This window comes from Macrotis lagotis, chromosome X (genome assembly GCF_037893015.1).
Source record: "Macrotis lagotis isolate mMagLag1 chromosome X, bilby.v1.9.chrom.fasta, whole genome shotgun sequence".
In the NCBI taxonomy this organism is placed as follows: Eukaryota; Metazoa; Chordata; class Mammalia; order Peramelemorphia; family Peramelidae; genus Macrotis; species Macrotis lagotis.
In genome coordinates, this window is record NC_133666.1 from 638089295 (window position 1) to 638111196 (window position 21902).

At 36.9% G+C, this 21902-nt stretch overlaps 1 protein-coding gene and 1 pseudogene across 1 annotated transcript; both read left to right on the forward strand.

Annotated features, from left to right (window-relative positions):
• Positions 1-398: 398 nt before the first annotated feature.
• Positions 399-1866, forward strand: LOC141500780 (ADP/ATP translocase 3-like; annotated as a pseudogene).
• A 13871-nt stretch (positions 1867-15737) lies between these two features.
• On the forward strand, positions 15738-16811 carry LOC141497396 (olfactory receptor 7C1-like). The gene has a single exon (XM_074200043.1). It carries the CDS (start codon positions 15873-15875, stop codon positions 16809-16811), a length of 939 nt encoding a protein of 312 aa, XP_074056144.1. The 5' UTR covers positions 15738-15872.
• The last annotated feature ends 5091 nt before the right edge of the window (positions 16812-21902 follow it).

The following is a 21902-nucleotide window of genomic DNA, read 5'->3' on the forward strand; positions in this document are numbered from 1 at the left end:
AAACTCAACCAAACAATTTCTTGAGAAATAGTTATATCAACTTGCAATTGCACATAATAAGAAGACGGTTTCCGCAATATATTTTAGATTTCCATGTTAAGGCTGAAAGAAAGGCATTATGGATTTTTAGCAAGAAATAGATTACCCCACATGAGAGAGATGGAAAAAAAGACATTTGTTTGAATTCTTGCAAATTTAATCAAAATAATATTAAACTGAATACAAGAGGAAAGAGAAATTTGCCTAACTCTATTCAGTTTTTTGAATTCCATAGACACAGTTCCAATGCAGGAGGAATAACTGTAGTGACAAGTAATCAATCCACAGAAGAAAAAAATGAGAGAATTGAGATAACATTTTATAAACCTCCTGTTCTCCCTTTCGCTCCGAGCTGTAGCGAGTGGCTGTGCCGGCGGCAACGACTTCTCAGGCTTTCGGCCCTCTCTCGCCGGCTTTCTCCTCCTAACTCCAGCTCCTTCTCCCGCCGCAACCATGACGGAACAGGCCATCTCCTTCGCCAAGGACTTCTTGGCCGGCGGCATCGCCGCCGCCATCTCCAAGACCGCGGTGGCCCCCATCGAGAGAGTCAAGCTGCTGTTGCAGGTGCAGCATGCAAGTAAACAAATTGCTGCAGATAAGCAGTACAAAGGCATTATGGACTGTATAGTCTGAATTCCAAAGGAACAAGGGATGCTTTCTTTCTGGCGGGGCAACTTAGCAAATGTCATCAGATATTTCCCCACCCAGGCCCTTAACTTTGCCTTTAAGGATAAGTATAAGCAGGTGTTTTTGGGAGGAGTGGACAAGCACACACAATTTTGGAGGTATTTTGCTGGCAATCTTGCCTCTGGTGGTGCAGCTGGAGCCACTTCTCTCTGCTTTGTCTATTCCTTGGATTTTGCAAGAACCCGCTTGGCAGCTGATGTTGGGAAGTCTGGCACTGAAAGAGAATTCAAAGGCCTGGGAGACTGCCTTGTAAAAATCACCAAGTCTGATGGAATTCGTGGCTTGTATCAAGGTTTTAATGTCTCAGTTCAGGGTATCATTATTTATAGAGCAGCCTACTTTGGAATCTATGATACAGCAAAAGGTATGCTCCCAGATCCGAAGAACACTCACATTGTGGTAAACTGGATGATTGCACAGACAGTGACTGCTGTAGCAGGTGTGGTCTCCTATCCTTTTGATACCATAAGGCTGGGAATGATGATGCAGTCTGGATGCAAAGGAGCTGATATCACGTACACTGGTACAATTGACTGCTGGAGGAAAATCGCTAAAGATGAAGGTGGCAAAGCTTTCTTCAAGGGTGCTTGGTCCAATGTTCTGAGAGGCACGGGTGGAGCTTTCGTGCTTGTCCTGTATGATGAATTGAAGAAAGTAATCTAAGAACATCCTAACTAAAAATGGAACCAGTAAATATAGATCATGTAGAATACTTAACCATATTTAGCATTTTTGGACCATTGACCTTCAAGAAATTTCTGTTGTCTTTTTATTCAGGCCAGATCATATTTGTAGAAGAGCCAAGAACAGCTCTTAGAAAAAGGGACTCATTTATTGTGATCCATTATTCACACAGTGGAACGGATGATGATTCTGCATATTGATTCTATTGGTTTTTGGGAAAATAACAGTTACTGTGGGTCCAAGAAAGCAGATAAACTTAGACCATCTAGTTTAAATGCTCTTTTGTAGGACCATAAATTTGTGTTTAAGTATTTATTTAAAAAAATCATGTCTCCCATTTGTACTTAAGCACTATATATATACTATTTTGCACAGCTGACTATTTGGCAGTTATGATGATCTGTGTTGGGCATTCTGCTGTAAAACAATAAATACACAGAAGACTCTTAAAAAAAACTCCTGTTCTCTGAAACGCATATTTTTGGAAAACTGCAATATCGATCATTCAGAGTCTTGAAAACTTGTTTCTAGTTTTGACAATAGTTTGTCTAGTTATATGCTATCCAGAATTTCACTGCCTTATTATTTTTATTTGAAAATAGGAATGTTGATTTTTGTTTATATATATATATATATATTTATATTAATTGATAATATGGGGAAATTTTGGTTTAAAGATATACAAAAATAATTATTTATCAAATAATTTATCAATTAATTATTTATTAAACACTTACTCTCTGATTTATACTGTGCTAGATGCTAGGAAATACAAAGAATGAATGAAATCTGCTTACATTCAAAGGTGTGATGCAATAAATATTCATAAAATATATCTGGCAGAAATATAAAATTGTCATTAAATTTGTATAAAATATTTATATATAAAGTAATTTAGGTGTGAGTATCTTAATGGGGGAATTAAGTTTTGTGCAGAATATAGTAGTTGTGTGTTAAAGGGAAAAAAGGACTTTTGAGGCAGAGATGAGGAAAGCAAATTCAAGACATATGGGATGACTAATGGAAAGACTGGAGATGGGAGATCGAATCTACTCTGTGAGGAACAGATCGATGACCAGTTTGACTGGATCACAAAATTCTAGAGGGAAAGTGTTGTCCTATGAGTCATATGATTTAAATTTTTATAAGTTCAATGGGGAACTTCTGTTTTTATTCTAGAAGCTGTGGAAAATCAGGCTTGACTGAGTAGAAGAAATACAAGGTTAGATTGTATTTCAGAAAAAATTACTTTGAGGAGCAGTGATGGAATGGAGGAGGAAGAGGCTAACAGTAATCTAAGGGGCAATATGGTGTGTGTTTGAACTGGGGTGGTAGCTGAGTGTGCAGAAAGAAGGGTGAGATGTGAGAGGTGTTATGAAAATGTACATTATCCTAAACAGGTAGTTCTACTACAGGAAAAACTACTTCAGTAACTCCTAATAGTAAATCACTTTCCCCTATCCACCAAAATAAATAAGAAAAATACATGACGACATGAAGAGGAATCTAGTTTATGAAAAGAGAAAAGTAGTGTCTACATCGATGGATTATTGGATACAGAAACCAAGGACACAATTTGCCATGACAACACCTCTGTAAAGATGGTTCAGAATATTAAAATACTTTCTCTAAGTTCCTACTGGTCTGATTTTATATGAATGTATTGAATCTCTGTGTTGAGTAGAAAAAGTTAGAAATTCATCATAGTTTTCATCATCATCATCCTCATCTTCCTCCTCCTCCTCCTCATCTCTTGCTTTACATTTTAATGTTTGCAAACTATCTTACAAAGGACCCTGTTTTTATCCTTACAGCAATTTTGAAAATGGCTATTATTATTAACCCTATTTTTCAAATGAGAAAACAGAACCTGAAAGAAACTGTTACTTGCTCAGGTATCACTCAACTAGTAAAGAAGAGACAATGGGAGAGGAGAAGAAGAGAGGAGGAGATAAGGTAGGGGAGGAGACTGAAGGGGAGTAAAGGGGAAAGAAGAGAGGATAGAAGGGGAGAGAGAGAGAGAGAGAGAGACAGACAGACAAACAGACAGACAGACAGACAGACAGCAGACAGAGACAGACAGAGGCAGATAGACAGACAGAGACAGACAGAGAGAAGCAAGGGATTGTATCCAAGTTCACTCCACTGTTTTTTTTCTGCTCCACTGTTAACATCTATGTGCTGAATCAACTTTTCCTCCAAATTAGTTAGAGAAGCACTCTCATCTCTTGACAGTTCTTCTGGTAGTCACTTTGTCTTCAGACTATCACTTCAGTTGCTTTTGAATATTTATCTTGAAGAGGATGAGTCTGTGATCAACCCAGGACTCTGTGCCATGCATTGTGTTTGTCACTCTCACATCTTGTCTGTATCTTCTCCTTGCAATCACATAGTCTATTAGATGTCAATGTTTGTTTCAAGCTTGCATCCAGGAAATTTTTTATTGCATTTAGGTAAATGGAAGAAGTGTTTGTGATGAGGTCATGAGATACACAAGTCTTCAGGAGTAGGTGATCATTGTTGTTGCTGTTTCCAACTTCATTCCTCCCAAGGACTCCCTGCCATGTCTGGTACTTTGATCCTACTCTAGATTTAACGTCACCCACAATTATAAACTTGCCCTCTTATGGTATATTGATGATAAGAGTCTCCAGTCTTTCATAAAAGTTTTCTTTGATTTCATCATGGTTGGTTATGGTGGATTCATAAAAACTGATGGTGGAGGAATGCTATTTTCCATCAAGTGGTAATCTCATTTGTCATTCACAGCTTTTGATAGGCATTCAAGCTTGCTGTTTAGATTAGTTCTAAAAGCAAAACCTACCCCAGCTCCATGATGCTTCCCTTCACTGTGGCCATTCTAGGAAACTTATATCCAACTCTAACTTTAGTAAGTTGGCTTTCATTTGTCAGTTTTGTTTCACTTGGGATGCTATTTGGCTATAACTGATGAATTCTTTTGCAATAAGAGCTATTCATCTTTCAGGTTTGTTGGATCTTATGTTGTTTATGAGTGTGCACACATTCTATGCACCAATGGTAAATGGACTCTTTAAAGAAATTTTTGTACCTTTTCTTTTGTGTTTTGATCTAATGGTGGGATCTCTGCCAAAGCAGTAATTAGACTAGGGTGGGGTAGGTAGACAATTTAGCTCCTTCTTCACACCTGGAGGTGAGCAGTGCCATCTTTAAAAAGGGTTGCTCAGACACTGAGGAGGCAACTGAGTTCCACTACTGCTTCCAGTGAGGAAACAAACCCTATGACATGGGTCATCTCTTTATAGGGCTGTGACTACAGCTCTCTATGTATACACCCCTGCTGCTTCATCACTCACCTGTTGCCATAAGACTTTGAGATAGAAATCATAAAGTGGTGTGGGTGATGTTTTTTGTTTCATGCATAAATTGTATTTAAGTGAAATGAATTTTCAAGAAGTCGTCAGCCTCACCCTCTCTTCTAGAGTCATCACTGTCCAGTGACAAGATAGAATCAAGAAAACTGGTGATAGTTCTAGTGCAATGGATGACTTTAGTGTCTTCAAAGACTAACCAAGCTTTAAGCGCTCCCCAGTGCTTATTTAAGTTGCCTTCATTACTTTTGGGACAAAGTGTTCTCAACTGCCCATTCTATCAGTGGAAGACTTCACATGCTGAGGGTAGATAACCCCTCCTCCCAACTCACCAATGAGTTTAAGATCCCTGAGTTACCCACAACCTGTTTTAGTCCATCTTTTGAAATGGTTTATCTGGGTGTGGCAGCTGTGTATGCTACAGTTCTTGGGTGCACAAGTGAGACTTAGGTGGCTCAGGTGGACATCAAACATGGAAAGCAGCCCTGGAAAGGGCTCACCAGCTCTCATATCAGAGGTATTCGACTTCCCTAAACACATTCTTCACCCCATATATACCACGATAAGGTCCAAATGAATATCCACCGAGATATTAAAGATCATATTCTAAATAAATTAAAGAAGTAGGAAAGGATATACTTTTTCTAACTGTAAATAGATGTATGTGTTCTTGACCCAAAAGGTCATAAGAAAATCATAAGCTTTAAAATGAATAATTTTGTTTATAATGTAATATATATATATTGGCATTGTATGTAATTTCCTATTTCTGATTATTCCACTTTATATGAGTTCATGTGAAACCTTCCATGTTCTTCTATATTAATCATATTTGCCATTTTTATGATACATTTCATAATCTTTTACACTGATATACTACCATTTATTTTTCCATTCTCTAGTCCATAGGTATCTACTTTACTTCTTGTTCTTTTCTATCACAAAAAAATGTTCCTCTAAATATTTGGTCACATATTGCTTTTTAGAATGATTGTAGTAATCCATAGCTTCATCAAAGGCATCCTTCTCTTTCTATAACATCTCCAATACTGTTAAAGTATTTGCCATCTTTACCATTTTCATCATTACCATTTTGTGAGGTGAAATCAAGGGGGAGGCTTGATTTGCATTTGTCTTGTCATTAGTGATTTTTAGAATTCTTTCATAGTACAGTAAAATGTTTGTAATTTTACTTTTGAACAATTCTTCATATTCTGTATACACTCTATTGAGGAATGACTTTTGGTTGTATATGAGTTTATACGTATGCATATACATATATTCACTTATACATGTATATATATAAATATGCAAATATATACATATGTATTTATTATGATAAATTCTCAATTATATTCTTAATATAAGAAAGTCATGTTTGCTTAACTTGAAAGTGACTTTTGTCTTCAGTAGCCAATTGGGAAACTATCTAAATGCAGTCAGAATATATGTCTTTCACCTAGTCTTATACTCGGCATTCTATAGTGAGTAAATAGTGTCAAATTTGGATTCATGGGGCCTTAGTTCATATTCCTGAATCTGTTACTTAATAGTAGCATGACCTTGGGATCATTTCTTGGCCTCAGTTTCTTTACCTGTAAAATGAGAAGGTTAAACAAAATGATTCTAAGATGTTTTTCAGAACTGATAAACCAATCATCAAGCATTTACTATTATGTACAAGACAAAGTACATTCCAAGGCCATATTATGACTTCTATAATAGGAGAAATTTTTCTCTTCCCTCCTTTATTAAATCTACTTGAATCTCCTTGGCTTCAATGTTAATATTCTCCATCAGTCCATAATCATGGGGACCAGTAATAGATTTCCTTAGAGGAAATAACTCTTCTCTGAGAAAGTCTTTTGTAGTGGAGGAAAGTGATCCAAGGGAAATAGAATGGTGAAAATTGAAGTTAGAAAAGTCTTTTAAAGAAAAGGACAGGGTGGGGCAGCTAGGTGGCACAGTGGATAAAGCACCAGCCCTGGATTCAGGAGTACCTGGATTCAAATCTGGCCACAGGTACTTATTAATTACTTAATTATGTAACCTTGGGCAAGTCACTTTAACCCCATTACCTTGCAAAAATGAAAAAGAAAAAAAGAAAAGGACAGAGCAGATATAGATAAGAAAAAAGAAGGGAAAGTAATTATTCTTTTCCTTTTTGTTGCTAATGAGCCAAGATGGGGGATAGGAATGAGCAAAATAGAGAATACTGAGGAACTGAATATTAAATTGGCATAGGTTTGAAAAAATAGGTAATTTCACCCTTCAAATAAATTAAAACTTTGAAAGCTATACTTATGTTTAGGATTAAAAATCATGCTTATGTAATGTGTCATGATGCGTTACATATATATATTTTATACATATACATATGTATTTAAAAAGCAGCCCTACACATATGTACACACATGTATGTATACATATACACTTATACATATTTATATTCCCAAATCTCATACACATATATTTATTTATATGTTAGAGGTCACCATGTAACATGGTGGAAAAAATGCCAGACCCATCTTTCTCTCCATTTAATATCTGTAGGAGGGTATGATCAGGATTCTTCTCCATCTTTCAGAATGGAGTGTTTCCCATGGGTCTACTCCTGGGCAATGTGATTCTCCCGGGGGGTGGTAGATATATCTTTGTTCTTAGTCATACACTTTTTTTTTAGATTTTTCAAGGCAATGGGGTTAAGTGGCTTGCCCAAGGCCAACATGGCTAGGTAATTATTAAATGTCTGAGGCCGGATTTGAACTCAGGTACTCCTGACTCCAAGGCCAGTGCTCTATCCACTGCGCCACCTAGCCTCCCCAGGTCATACGCTTTTAAATGAAACAACAATCTTTAAATTTACTCTGTATTTTTCTTGTATGCTTCTACCTACTTTCATGTAGTTACCCTCACTAGAAAATGAGCTCCTTGGAGGCAGAGATAATTTTTGACATTTTTCTTTTTTCTTTTTTTTTTTGTATCCCCAGAGCATAGCATGAAGTGACTAGTACAGAATTAGCACCTTAAAATTTTCCATTGATTATAATGATAACTAGCATTTATATAACACTATAAGGTTTGTTAAGTGCTTTAGAATTATCCTCAGAATATTATCCTCAAAACTAGGTAAGTAAGTAAGTGCTATTATTTTATAGATGAAGAAACTAAGGCAGTGAGTAGTTAAATGTTCTGCCTAAGGTATAACAGGTATTAAATATTTGAGGTATAATTTGAAGTATGTTTCTGACTTAAATCCTGAATACTAACCACTTTATCACCTAACTGAGAGGAAACAGACAGAACATGAGAGTGAGGAAGGTAATATATGGCCCAGAGTGTTACATTACAGACTTTTCTACTCCAGTGTTTTCTACTCTAAATATTTCTATTCAACTGAAGTGATGGCCCCAAGGCAAAATGACTATCAAAATTAATGTCAAGAGATTAGAGTGTGTCTTTGAGGAAACAGTTTGTTACTTGGAGGGAGGGTTGAACCAACACAGGACTAACTATAACACCCTCTTGTCATGGAGTCTTCAAAGTTTTCCTATTGCCTTGAGATTAAAATACAAATTTTATCAGTTTGAAATTTTAAAGTCTTTCATGCTCTTACATTCTGACATTCCTTGTTCTAGGATTTCTTTACACTTGGTCATTTTTTGTTCTAGCTATGAAATTCTGTATTTGTTCATTAGTTCAGGGTGGCTAGGTGGCGCGGTGGATAAAGCACCAGCCCTGGAGTCAGGAGTACCTGGGTTCAAATCGGGGCTCAGACACTTAATAATTACCTAGCTGTGTGGCCTTGGGCAAGCCACTTAACCTCATTTGCCTTGCAAAAAACCTAAAAAAATATAAAGTTATTCATTAGTTCATTCTGCAATGGTTCATTGCTTCTTTTCTATTGTATGATAGAATTTTCTTTCTAGCCCTTGATACCTATACCAGCAAAAAGTTTGCCTTCATTTCAACTGCCTCATCTTAGCTCCTAGGACAAGAGCAACTTTCATTATGAGCCAAACTGCATAAGACAATAGATAAAAACATTTTCTCTGAGTTCCTCATTCAGTAAGGTGCTTCCAGTTCCCTATGAGCAAATGAAATTCCAGTTTTTAATGCCCTTTTCTGGTTCTTTGATAATTGTTGAATTTAAGAGTTAGAAGAAGGCTCTGTTAAAAGCTCTGTACTTTCAGGCTTAGCTTTTCCTTTCATTACCAAATCTTCTTAGCTATTGTTTCCCTCAATATTCTTTTTTGCTTCTCTATCTCCTCATTTTTTCCTTAAGGGAATCCTTAGCTGTAAATGGTTCCTTTTGTTCTATCAAAACACAATCAAGTCAATTCCTCACTTGTTTCAATATATCCAAGAGTTATGGATTCATTTGCAAGGATATCTCTCCCAGAGACATATGTCCAAATCTTCCTATGATCTGGCAGATGAGCACTCTGAAAATTTTTGTGGCCAGCCTGATTAAGAGCAAATCTGAACATCTCACTTGATCTTTGACTAATTGATACATCTCTTTGCCAGGAGCTGGTGACTTCTTCTTTGTCCTAATCCAATTCAAACCAGTCCAATCCAGTTCCATTCAATACAGTCCAATTAAAGCCTGTTCAGATCTGTCTTGTCCTATTCTATCCAAATCAAGCTAAATCATTAGGAATTTATTAAATATATGTGATATTCAAGACATCCATCACTCTAGATGTAGTTATTGTGCTTTTTTTACATTCAGTGGGAGCAGTTCTCTACATGTGTTCTTTTATCTATCCCCTTTTCATTCCTTCAACATCATTCTTTATTCTTTTTTTAAGCATGTTGTGCTTTATCAGTACTTTTTCTTTGCCCTGTCTCTAAACTTCATTAAGAGGCTAGATGATCACAGGGGTCCCTTCCAGTTTGAATCATTTACAAATTCATTTTAGAACAATTTATGTAGAGAGAGATCTCCCTATCCCTAGAGGTATTCAAGCAGAGTCTGGATAAATACTTGCTAAGGATGTTGTAGGGATCCCTTCATATAGTCTTCCTCTTTCTCTTCATCCTCCTCGTTCCTTTCCTCCTCCTCCTCCACATTATCTTCATCATCATCTTCTTGTTTTTGTGCTTATTATTGTTCTTCTTTCACTTCCATTTCCTTAACCGAACTTTTCTTTTTCAAAACTAAATAGGTAAGAGATTCAGGAGTGTAAGGTTTTGAAATGGAATTTACCTTAAGACATACAATGTTCAAGTTGGTTTATTTTAGAATTTAATAAATAAATGCAATATTAGAGTTGGGTGTTCCTTAAAATATAAAACATGGGATTTAAGAGTCAGAATGTATCCCTAGATTAAAAGTGCTTTAAAATTTGAGATGTTAGACTAATTACTCTGATTTAGCACATGAAGAGACTGAGGATCAGAGAAGTTAAATATTTAGTAGGTTTTAATTCCTTTGACTTAAAATGCAAAATCCTTGCAATTACAATTCTTGTTTTTCCAGTCCTAGCTTAAAAACTTCAGTGATATGGGACTTTGTTATGTGGCAGACTATAGGTTTATTCATGGATCATTTGAATTGAATTGGACTTAGATCATCCTGTCTAATCTTTTAGGGAGAAATCCTCTCTTCACTATAAACAGAAAAATAGTAATTCACATTATCCTGGACATTTTCCAGTGATGGAAAACTTTTTAAGCTTTTTATGATAGCATACTCATAGATTTGGAGGTTGATAGTGAGGGGAGACCTAAGAGTTTATCTAAAATAACCCTTCTATAAATTATGTATACCATCTACAAGGCATCAAAGGAGTCATCTAGACTTACTTTGCTTGATAGGTTATTTAGTCTCCCATGAGACAGACTTCATTGTTGGACAGCTTTCATAGTTAGGAAGTTTTCTGCCATGGTTTCCTGCCCAACAGGGAATTGAGCTACTCAGGGAATGGAAAGATAATTTTTTTTTTCTAATGAGGAGCTGAGGGCATTCAGCCTCTTTGGCCCAGGAACTGTAAATATTTCTCCTGTTCACTCCTCTGCCCAGGCCCAGAAATCATCTATCACATATGAAGAAAGAGCCTACTTTAGGTCTCATAGATATCAGTCACTATGCCTGAGAACACTATCTCAAGCTGTATTGGGGTTAAAACAACTACCTTCCTTGTTCTTACCAACAAGCCAGGGCAGAAGCAGAGTCAATCAAACTTGGCCCTTCTTTGATGCCCAGTAAGTGTTTGGGTGGAGGAGACAGAAAAAAAGGAAAAAATTCAAGGGAAGGGGAAGTCTGTTTTTCCTCAGTAATCCAGGAGTGTGGTGTGAAGTTTAGCACAAGTCAAATCACAATACAGTCCAGCCTAGTATGTGACCTAGCCTGAGCTTAGATGACAAGATAGACAAAGAAAGAGCCATAGATTCAGATTCATGAGACTGAGATTTTTAGTAGTGTTACTGACTAGCTCTGGGATCTCAGACAAATTGCTTCCTCTTGCTAGAGCTTAGATTTATCCTTTGTATTTACCTGCTTGATGATAGGGGACAATAATTTGACCTTCTAGGGGTTTCACAGATCAATCAGATGAATCACATAATGCTGTCAGTCTTAATCCCTTTTTTTAGCATAATGGCTTTTTGTGTTATTATCTGATGGGATAATGTTTGTAAAAATATCCTTGACTGTAAATCCCTAAAGTATTATAAGTTATTTTGTCTTTATTACAATAGAGATCACAATCCAGTTGATCTTAGCACATTTCAGCCAGTCTACACTAGCGACCAAGTCAGAGCTCATTCTTTATTCTTTTTTAAAAAAGTTTCTGCTTTACCAGTACTTTTTCTTTGCCCTGTCCCTATACTTCATTAAGGGACTAGATGATCAATAAAGCCTCAATTTCCTCAGCATGTAGTCCAATTGGAACAGAGGCAGAGTTCTGGACCCTTTTCATACCAACCATGATTGCCCCTTGAGGACCTCTGACTATACAAGACAGAGTTGTGAGGAAACCCTATAGGAAATTTGACTCCAGGGGAAGAGGAAAGAAGGAATCTTTCCCCATGAGCAGCTGATAGGAAAACAAGAGACCCTTTCCCATCAGCAGAAGCAGAGTTCTAGATAGGAATCTAAAAACTTGGAGGGAGATTTCCTAGGTATATACAGAGGCCTCAGAATGAGAGGAAGGAATGGGTTTAGCCAGTGGTGCCTCTTAAAGAGGCAGAGGACTGCTGCCTCCACTGGGACTCAGGGTCTCATTTTTCAAGTTTCATTTTGGGTACAGAGGTTACAGTGTGATTTACTGGACTGGGAATTCTAATAGAAGAAAACAGGAATATTATTTGGACAAAGTCAAGAGAAGACTTTGTCACTGAGAGCCAATAGATTGTGGCTGGTCTTCCAGTGTGATTACCCCAGCTTATCCATTTTATTTATAGACACAGAATGGAATTATTGGAAATGAACAGTATTAAAATCATAGCCTCATCAATCTAGAGTTGGAAAGAAGTGCAGTGAATGAATGCAGGACATATAGTTAGGAAGACCTGTGTTTAAATTTTGCCTCAGACATTAGTTTGGACATGTTGCTTAACTGATCTGCCTCAGTTTTCTCATCTGTAAAATGAGAATAATAGACATCTTCTTGTGGTTAATGTGAGGATTAAATGACAAAATATAATTAGTGCTTTTCAAATCTTAAAGTGCTTTATGATTGCTAATTATTATCATTATCATTATTATTGTTATTATTAAAGATGAGGAAACATGCTGAAGGGGATTAATTGGTTTATTCATGGTCACCTAATTGATATTTGAGGTGGTATTTAAACCCACAATTTTTGACTTCATAGTCAGTGTTTTAGAGAATACTGAGAATTAAATAGCAGTTATAGATATTACCTTTCTAAACTTGGAAGTCACTTAAATTATATTTCTTCATGTCCAAAATATATAAAGGCAGAGATTTGGAACATATACATTAAGGTCTCTTGTACCCATGGGCATGCCGGTTAATGTTTATCAACCAGCTCTATGAAAAAAATGCATGCATTAAATTATTTAAGTTTTCTTGCCTTATTTATTCGTTTCTTTTTTCAAGGAAATAGGGTTAAAGTGACTTGCCCAAGGTCACACAGCTAGGTAATTAATAAGTGGCTGAGGTCATATTTGAACTTAGGTCCTCCTGACTTTAGGGCTGATGCTCTATTCACTGTGTCGCCTAACTGCTCCCCTCTTGCACCATTAACCTCTCTTTCCATCACTTTCTTAAATCTAGATAATCAAGATAACAGTTAAGTCAGGCTGTGATTTGTACCACTTAACTTTGATGATTTCTCAGATCTAAATGCTCACATTGAAAAATTTAAAAACTGCCTCTTGAAAGTTGGTTTGACCTGGATCCAGCATACCCAGCTTACTGCTCTAAATGAATGATCCTAAACCTGGGTTCTTGTCTTGGTTTTGTTACTGACTCATTATTTGAAGATGATGATCAAACTACAGCCCTCCTGAAGTGCTTACTTTCTAATAGGTTCAGTAATAGAGGGTTGGAGAGAAGATGATCCTTAAGGTTCCTCCTAGGTACGGTGTTTTATTTTATTTTATTTTTTTGCTGGAAGGCCTCTTCTTTTTTTTGAGAATCTAACCTCTAAAAATCTCTTCAACCCTTAGTATTTAAAGATACATTTTGTTAATGCCATTTAAAATCTTTACATGATAGTCAATTTATCTAGTTAACTATTGTTCATTTATTGCCTGCTATATAATTGGTAGCTATTTAATTCATTGGATAGGTAGGGTGCTGGGTCTGGAGTCAGGGAAATTTATCTTTCTGAGCTCAAATTTGTCCTCAGAGACCTACTAGGCATATGAATCTGGGCAGATCACTTAACCTTGTTTGTCTCAATTTCCTCCTCTATAAAGTGAACTGGACAAGCAAATGACAAATCCTTCAAGTATCTTTGCCAGGAAAACCTGAAATGGGGATGTGTCTGAAATCAACTGAACAGCAACAAACAAATGTTCTGGGTACTTGTACTAAGTCCCCCAAAAATACAGAGAGAGGAAAAAAAGTAGTCCCTTCCCTCAAGAAGCTCACAGTGTTACTAAGGGGGTGGTATGAGTAGAGGACAGCGTGACAACAGTTGTATATGTACGGTGTAATTTGGGGAAGGAGTCTCAGAAGGAAAGGCAGCAAGATTAAGGGGGGGACTGGAAAAACTTTCTTCCCATCCTAGATACAGAAGGAACTTTTCTATCTGAGAAAGAAACAAAAATTAAACTAATTTTGGAATACAGAGTCAGTTTTCTCATATTGGATACAATACTGTGTCCTAACCACTCTCTGTTTCTCTGTGATGAGAGAGAAGGAATCCTCATCACTTTTGCTAAAACTTCTTCAATTGATTTTGCCATTATTCAGCTTTTAAGTTCCCTTAAGGGATCTGTTCAAGTACATTGTTTATAGTCATTATATAAATAGTTCTCTCCTGCTTCTTTATATTGTACTATGTATCAGTTCATATAGATGTCCCCACAATTGCTTAGGTAGTTGAGTGGAGTGAAAGTTGGGTGGGCAGTCAGAAAAAGTCTTGAGTTCAAATGTGCCCTCAGATACATGTTAACTTTGTGATCTCAAACTAGTTATTTAATTTCTCTGTCTTCCTCAGTTTCTCATTGTATCTCAGATTTGTTATGTACTTCAAATGAGAAAATATTTAAAAAGTGCCATGAAAATTTAAAATATCATATAATTTATAACTATTATTATTATTATTATTAATAATAATAAGAGGAAAGAGGAGTCAACAATTGTTTACTTGCTTGAATATCTCCAGTGTTGAGGAACCTCCTTAGGAAGCTTATTCATTTAAAGGATAGATATACTTATTACAAATTTCTTTCAGAGCGGCAGCTAGGTGGCACAGTGGATAAAGCACCAGCCCTGGAGTCAGGAGTACCTGGATTCAAATCTGGTCTCAGACACTTCATAATTACCTAGCTGTGTGGCCTTTGGCAAGCCACTTAACACCATTGCCTTGAAAAATCTAAAAAAAACTCACCCAAATTTCTTTCAGATATGGAGTCAAAATTTGCCACTATAATTTCCATGCATGGATTCTCATTCTACTCAGAGCTTCACACATAGGTACTTAATAAATCCTTATTGACTTAACTTACTCTCCAAAGTGCCTGCATAAGGAATGCATTATTTGAACCAAACTGGCTTATGCCTGCATTATTGAACTTTGGGATGAACTTTGGACTATTAGCATTGCTTCACTCTCTAGTTTAAGACTGGAGCAGAATTGACTTTGATTTCATGATTTTGTTCATTTTCTAACTTCTTCCTGCTTTGCCCATTTTGATAATGAATCATTATCTTGTTTCCATTGTAATAATGGTTTACACTTTAAATTACTCTATTTCAAGTGTTAAGATCTATTGCCTCCAGCAGGGGTTAGAGGGTTTCTTTGGATAGATTTCAGGGCTTATGTGACCTTGGTTGAGAAAAACTAATTCTTTTCTCCCATTTCTAACTGAAAAATTATCATTTTCTTAAATTATTTTTGAAAATTATTCTGAGAAGTAGCCCATAGACTTCATCAGATTACCAAATAAGTCTATTACTCAGTAAGGTTAAGAACCCCTGTTCTACTTGATTCTTTCTTGTCAGTCTTGATTTTTTTTCCACTGTAAAATAAGCCCACTCCACTGTTCTGCCATATTACTGCCTTTCCCATGGAAGTCTCTTGAAACTGGATGCACCATGCTCTGACCCAAGAGTATATTTCTTAGTTCAATGTATATTGATCCTAAAAGCAGTTTTTGTGATTTAACTTACATATAGCAGATAGTACATTATACCATGATATGAATGTGGTTTGTGAAATTCATAGAATATGAGAACTGGAAGAGTCCTTGGCATCACTTATAGCAATCAAGTACCTCATTTTAGGCATAGAAATTGAGTATGAGAGAAGTAACTTGCTCAAGATTACAAAGTTGTTAGTGTTAGATCTGTAATAGAAATCAAAGTCTTGAAGTCCCTGTCCTAGATTCTTTTTTATTATATGAACTAAAATTGCCTGTGATTCAATTTTCGGTTCTCCTATTTTTTCCCTCAGACTATCACCCACATGGAAATAGTAAATCAGACACTTGACTCAGATTTCCTCCTTCTTGGATTTTCTGAGAAGACAGAGCAAGAAATGCCCCTCTTTGTGTTATTCTTGGTTATTTATATGGTCACTGTGGTTGGGAATCTTCTTATAATGCTGACCATTATCTCTGAATCCTTCCTCCACACTCCCATGTACTTCTTCCTTTCCAATCTATCCTTTGTGGATTTTTGTTTGGTGTCCACTACTGTCCCTAAGATGCTGGAAAACATTCTGATGCACAGCAAAGTCATTTCCTATGCTGGCTGCCTTGCCCAGATGTACTTCTTCCTGGTTTTTGCTTGTATGGACAATTTGCTGCTCTCTGTGATGTCCTATGACCGCTTTGTGGCCATTTGTCACCCCCTGAATTATGTGTCTATCATGAACCCACAATTCTGTGCTCTCCTGGTTCTATTACCTTGGACTGTAACTCTTCTAATGTCCCTTCTTCACACCATGATGGCAACACAACTCTCCTTCTGTGAAGACCATGGCATTCCACTTTTCTTCTGTGATATTTCTCAAGTTCTCAAACTGTCTTGTTCTGATACCTTCATCAATAATGTCTTGATGTATTTTGCAGCCAGCTTGCTGGGTGTTGTCCCTCTGGCAGGGATCCTTTTCTCCTATACTAAGATCTGTGCTTCCATTTTGAGAATCCCATCACATGGGGGAAAGTATAAAGCCTTTTCCACCTGTGGATCTCACCTATGTGTTGTTTCATTATTCTATGGCACACTTCTTGGGGTGTACTTGAGTTCCTCAACTGCCTACTCTTCCTGGAAGAACTCAATCATCTCAGCAATGTATACTGTGTTCACTCCCATGCTGAACCCCTTCATCTATAGCCTGAGAAACAAGGATATAAAGGATGCCTTGAGAAGACTCATTAGCATATCAACCTCATCTCAGTGATGGGGAATGGCCCTGAAAATGACCATTTATTAATATTAGTAACCAAATAGCTGGCTGTTAGAAATTTTGGATTTTAAACATGACATCCAGGGCTCTCCACAATGTTTAGGGCTCTCATTGAGATTTATACTCCCTCACATTGTCTTTCTCTTGCATATTGAATATTACAAGAAACATTATCTGTAATTTATACACAGCTGGCTTTGCAATTAAAAGAATGGGTTCAAGCCCCACTTTTTTTCCATTTGCTCTTGGCTGTCTCTGGAAAAACTTTCATTGGTACTAGCTAAATTATATTTCCAGAATGGTGAATCCTAATGCTCTTCTAAGGATTCTAGGATTAGTTGTGACTTAGATCTAAGACTGAATAATGAGCCTCTCTCCCACAATAGTATTTTCTAACTTAATTATTTATTCTAATTCTACTAGCTTTCATGAAAGGGCATTTACTGGAACATGAAGCAAGGAAAAAAGTTACAAATATATATCTCCCCTAACTTGGGTGGTGGCAATGGTGTGCACTCTCCCCCTCCATCCACAAACAACATATGGATTTAGGATCTCTCTAAACTTTTGGTGCAGGAGATCCTTTTCTGCCTTTGTGGAAATTGAAATACCCTAAGGTGTAGGTTTCACTTGGATTCCAAAGAATTGTGCTTTTCTAATTTCCATAGCTAGCATTGTTCTCTATCAGGTGGGGCAACTCCAGAAACTACCATGCACCATAGGTGGATGTCTGCCTGTCAAAAACAACTCTTTTGTCTGTGGAATTCTCTATCAACCTTGGTTGCCAGAGGGAGACTTCTGAAGGATCTTTTAACTTGTTAAAGTTCACAAAAATGAACCATAGTCATTTGAATATCTAGATATTTCTTCACTTAAGATCAGTGGAGAACAAATACAGAGGAAATGAAGAATCTGTGTAGTAGCTGGGTGGAAGATGGAGTTTCTCTCTCTCTCTCTCTCTCTCTCTCTCTCTCTCTCTCTCTCACACACACACACACACACACACACACACACACACACACACACACACACACACACACACACACACACACACACACACACACACACACACACAAACACATTTTTTGCCCCCTCTCTCACCTGGTAGCATATAGCAGTCTTTGTCGTACTTGCCACTAAGAAGGAAATAAACCAAAAGGGGTCAATAGATGTGTGTATTGGTCATTTTTAATGGGAATTTAATTTTCCCCCTTATCACTTTTTGAGCCATTCACCTTCCTGACTCTTTAGCCAACCAGAGCACTCCTAGTTATCATGTAGCACTAGCCAGTCTCTCATAGTCAGAAGTAGACTAACCAATTCTCCAAACATGATTGGATTAGAAACTGGCACACAATTAGTATTACCTACCAGGAAGGGAAAATTTGAACATCCATTAAGGACTGAACCCTCCTTGGCCAGTTCCCCAACTAAACATATAGTAGTGATATCATCCCAATCAGTCCCCATAATGTAAATTTCATCTTCCACAGAAAGTTTTTCTTAGTGTGTCTACCTGATAATGCCTTCCCTCTGAGAATACTTATTTTTCTGTATGCATTTTGTGTGCATTTAGTTATTTATCAATTGATTCCCCCCCATTTGACTATGAGCTCCTTGAGGGCACCTTCTTTTGTATCCTCACTGCTTAAGACAGAGACTGGCACAAAGAAAATATTTAATATTTTTCTACTGATTAATTTCATTCTATTGAGGAAGGAAATGAGATAATAATGTTTTCAGCTTTTGTTACTTAGTGAGGTTTCCTCCACCACCTTTCTGTCTATCCTGTTCATATTTTAGTAGATGATTTTCATGAGTGGTAGAAGATTAAAAATATTCTCATCTTTTAGTTGTTTTGTTGTAGATGAATCTCTTTGTAATTAATTAAACTGGTCCTTAAAACTATAGATTGTCCCTGAACCCATCTTTAAACCTTTCAAGTTTAGTGAGATCTGAAAAGACTTGTTTTTAGTTGATGATATAGCTTTAAGGAATTTCCTGCCATTCATTATGGGAAGACAATAGTAAAGTTTTCAAATATCGGGTATTTATTAAATTTATCATCATATTTTTTCTTTTGTTTCTTTCTCCTAAAAACACACAGGCTTAGGATCTTATATTTTATATTATGTTCCCTCCTGTAACTTCTTCCATGATGCTGTAATACTCTATATAGCATCCATGAAACTGTGCCTTAGTGACAAGTGTGTTGGATTGGGTACCAAAAGACTTAGATTTGAAGCTGTATGATCTTGAGTCAGTCATAATTTCTCTGAGTCCTGGTTACCATATGGATAAAATTTTCCCATGTGATAAGGAATTTTCCCATCCAGTGATAAGGAATTTACACATTATTCTGGTTCATTGAAAAACATTCTATTTCACATATTCTTAAGGTGTAGTAGTCATAAGAGCTATAGACAAGAATATTAAAGAATGAATATTTTGTTTCCAGAATGCTAATAGTTTACATTTTGTGTTGTGAATGATATTTGTGTGTGTGTGTGTGTGTGTGTGTGTGTGTGTGATTAACCCAGACAACTACCTCAGTCATCTTTTTTTTCTTTTAAGTTTTTGCTAGGCAAACGGGGTTAAGTGGCTTGCTCAAGGCCACACAGCTAGGTAATTATTGTTTGAGAACGGATTTGAACCCAGGTACTTCTGACTCCAGGGCCGGTGCTTTATCCACTGCGCCACCTAGCCGCCCCAACCTCAGTCATTTTAAAGTAATACTATGGTAATATCATATTTGAATGCATCTGGGTTATTGATTAGTATGGAAAAGTAAAGTGCCAGGATATGTTGTGCATGGAGTGGGGAGTGTCTTGAGGCATGGAGACTAATTATGCTGCTGCAGTAATATTCTAGATTGGAGATGATAAAGGCTTTTATATAGGTAGTAAGCATGTGATTCAAGAGAAAGGGTCAGCTACAGGCCACGTGAAGGTAGAAAGAATGTTTAAAATGAACTTTACTTAATCAGATAATTACATGAGAAATAATTTCATCAATTTGTATTTGTACGTAATAAGAAGATGGTGCCTGCTCTATATTTTATGTTTCTATATCATGTATAAAATAGAGGCATTTAACCTGGGAATGAATACATTTCATGAAAGAGCTGGAAAAAACAGATTTGTCTAAATTCTTGCAAATTTAATCAAACAAAAATTAATATGAATAGGAAGAAGAGGGAGAAAACTGCCTAATTATATTCAGTATCTTGGATGCCATAGAGATACTTCCAATAGAGGCAAACTGGTCCATCACTGGAGACAAAATGAAAGGTTTGAGATAATATGTTACAAAACTTCTGTCCTCTGAGAGACAACTGATGGAGCTACTAGGTTAAATCTTAGAATCCTAAGGACTTGAAATTTTTTAGTTTTGATAATAGTATGTCTAGGTATAGGCTTTCTAGCCTCACTGTCTTGTTATTTTATCTTTGAAAATAGGTATGTAGATTTCTGAAACATATGTAGACTTTTCATATTCTTTGATTATATGGAGAAATTACAGTTGAAATACATATGAAGTTCATTATTTATCAAATATACCTCTCAACAAGTATTTATTAAGCACTTAATTCTCTGCCATACTCTTTGTAAGAGTTTAGTCATAGAAAAACAATGAATGAAATAATCTCAACTACCAAAAAAGTTATATTCAAATGTGAGAGAAAATAATTACACAAACTCACAAATTTGAATTGTTCATTGTGTTCCTTTGTTGCATCATCTCTTTTCCTTCCATCTTTGTTTTTATTTTTTTCCAAATGCATCCAAAGATAGTTTCAACAGTGATTCTTCTGCAAGTTTTTGAGTTCTACATTTTTCTTTTTTTTTTCTTTTTTTCTTTTCTTTTTTTTCCAGTCTTTGTTCCAACACCAACAACTCTGTCATGGGTGGATCACATTCTTTATGGTAGGTCCATCACAAAAGTTACTTCCATATTTTTCCACCATTGCCATTGCTGATCGCAACTCCCTCCTTTCTTATTTCTCCACTACCATGTACTATATTTTCTCTCTCCTTTCATTCTGACTCTGCTGTAGGGTCACTGAGTGGTGCATCAGACAGATCCCTGGTCCTGGAGCCAAGAAGCCCTGAGCCCTCATACCACCCCTTAGGCCCAGAATCCACCTGGCCCCATGGTCCTGGACAGGCCTTCCAATCCCAGCCCCTAGCAAGAAGTAAAAAAGAAAATGTGTTATATCTGACCACTCTCCCCCCATGGTACATCCTCTCCTCCTTTATTCACATCCCCACCCCTTCCTCCTGCTCCCCCCTCCTTCTTACTCCAGGTGCCTATACCCCATTGGGTATATATGCTGTTTCCTCTCCTAGCCACCTCTGTTGAAAGCGAAGATTCCCTCATTCCCCCTTGCCTCCCCCCTTCCATATCATTGCAATAGCTCATTGTAATAAAAAATCTTATTATATGAAATATCTTGGCCTATTCCCCCTCTCCTTTTTCTTTCTCCCATTACATTTCCCTTTTTTTCTATTGACTCCATTTTTACACCATATTTTATCTTTGAATTCAGCTTTCTCCTGTGCTTCAACTATAAAAGCTCCCTCTACCTGCTCTATTAACTGAGAAGGTTCATATGAGTATTATCAGTGTCATTTTTCTATACAGGAATACATGCAGTTCATCCTCATTAAGTCCCTCATATTTCCCCCCTCTCCTCCAATCTCCATGCTTCACCTGACTCCTGTATCTGAAGATCAAACCTTCTGTTCAGCTCTGGCCATTCCAAAAGGAACCTTTGAAATTCCCCTGGTTCATTGAAAGTCCATCTTTTTCCCTGGAAGAGGACATTCAGCCTTGCTAGGTAGTTCATTCTTGGCTGTATTCTAAGCTCTTTCGCCTTCAAGTATATTATATTCCAAGCTCTACGAGCTTCCAATGTAGTTGCTGCTAAGTCCTGTGTGATCCTGACTGCAGCTCCACGATATTTGGACTGTGTCCTTCTGGCTGCTTGTAATATTTTCTCTTTGACTTGGGAGTTCTGGAACTTGGCTATAATATTCCTAAGGGTTGGTTTTTTGGGATCTCTTTCTCGGGGGGATTGGTGGA

Excerpts from the sequence above, each read along its gene's own strand:
- LOC141497396 (XM_074200043.1), top strand. The coding sequence starts at position 15,873 with ATGGAAATAGTAAATCAGACACTTGACTCAGATTTCCTCCTTCTTGGA.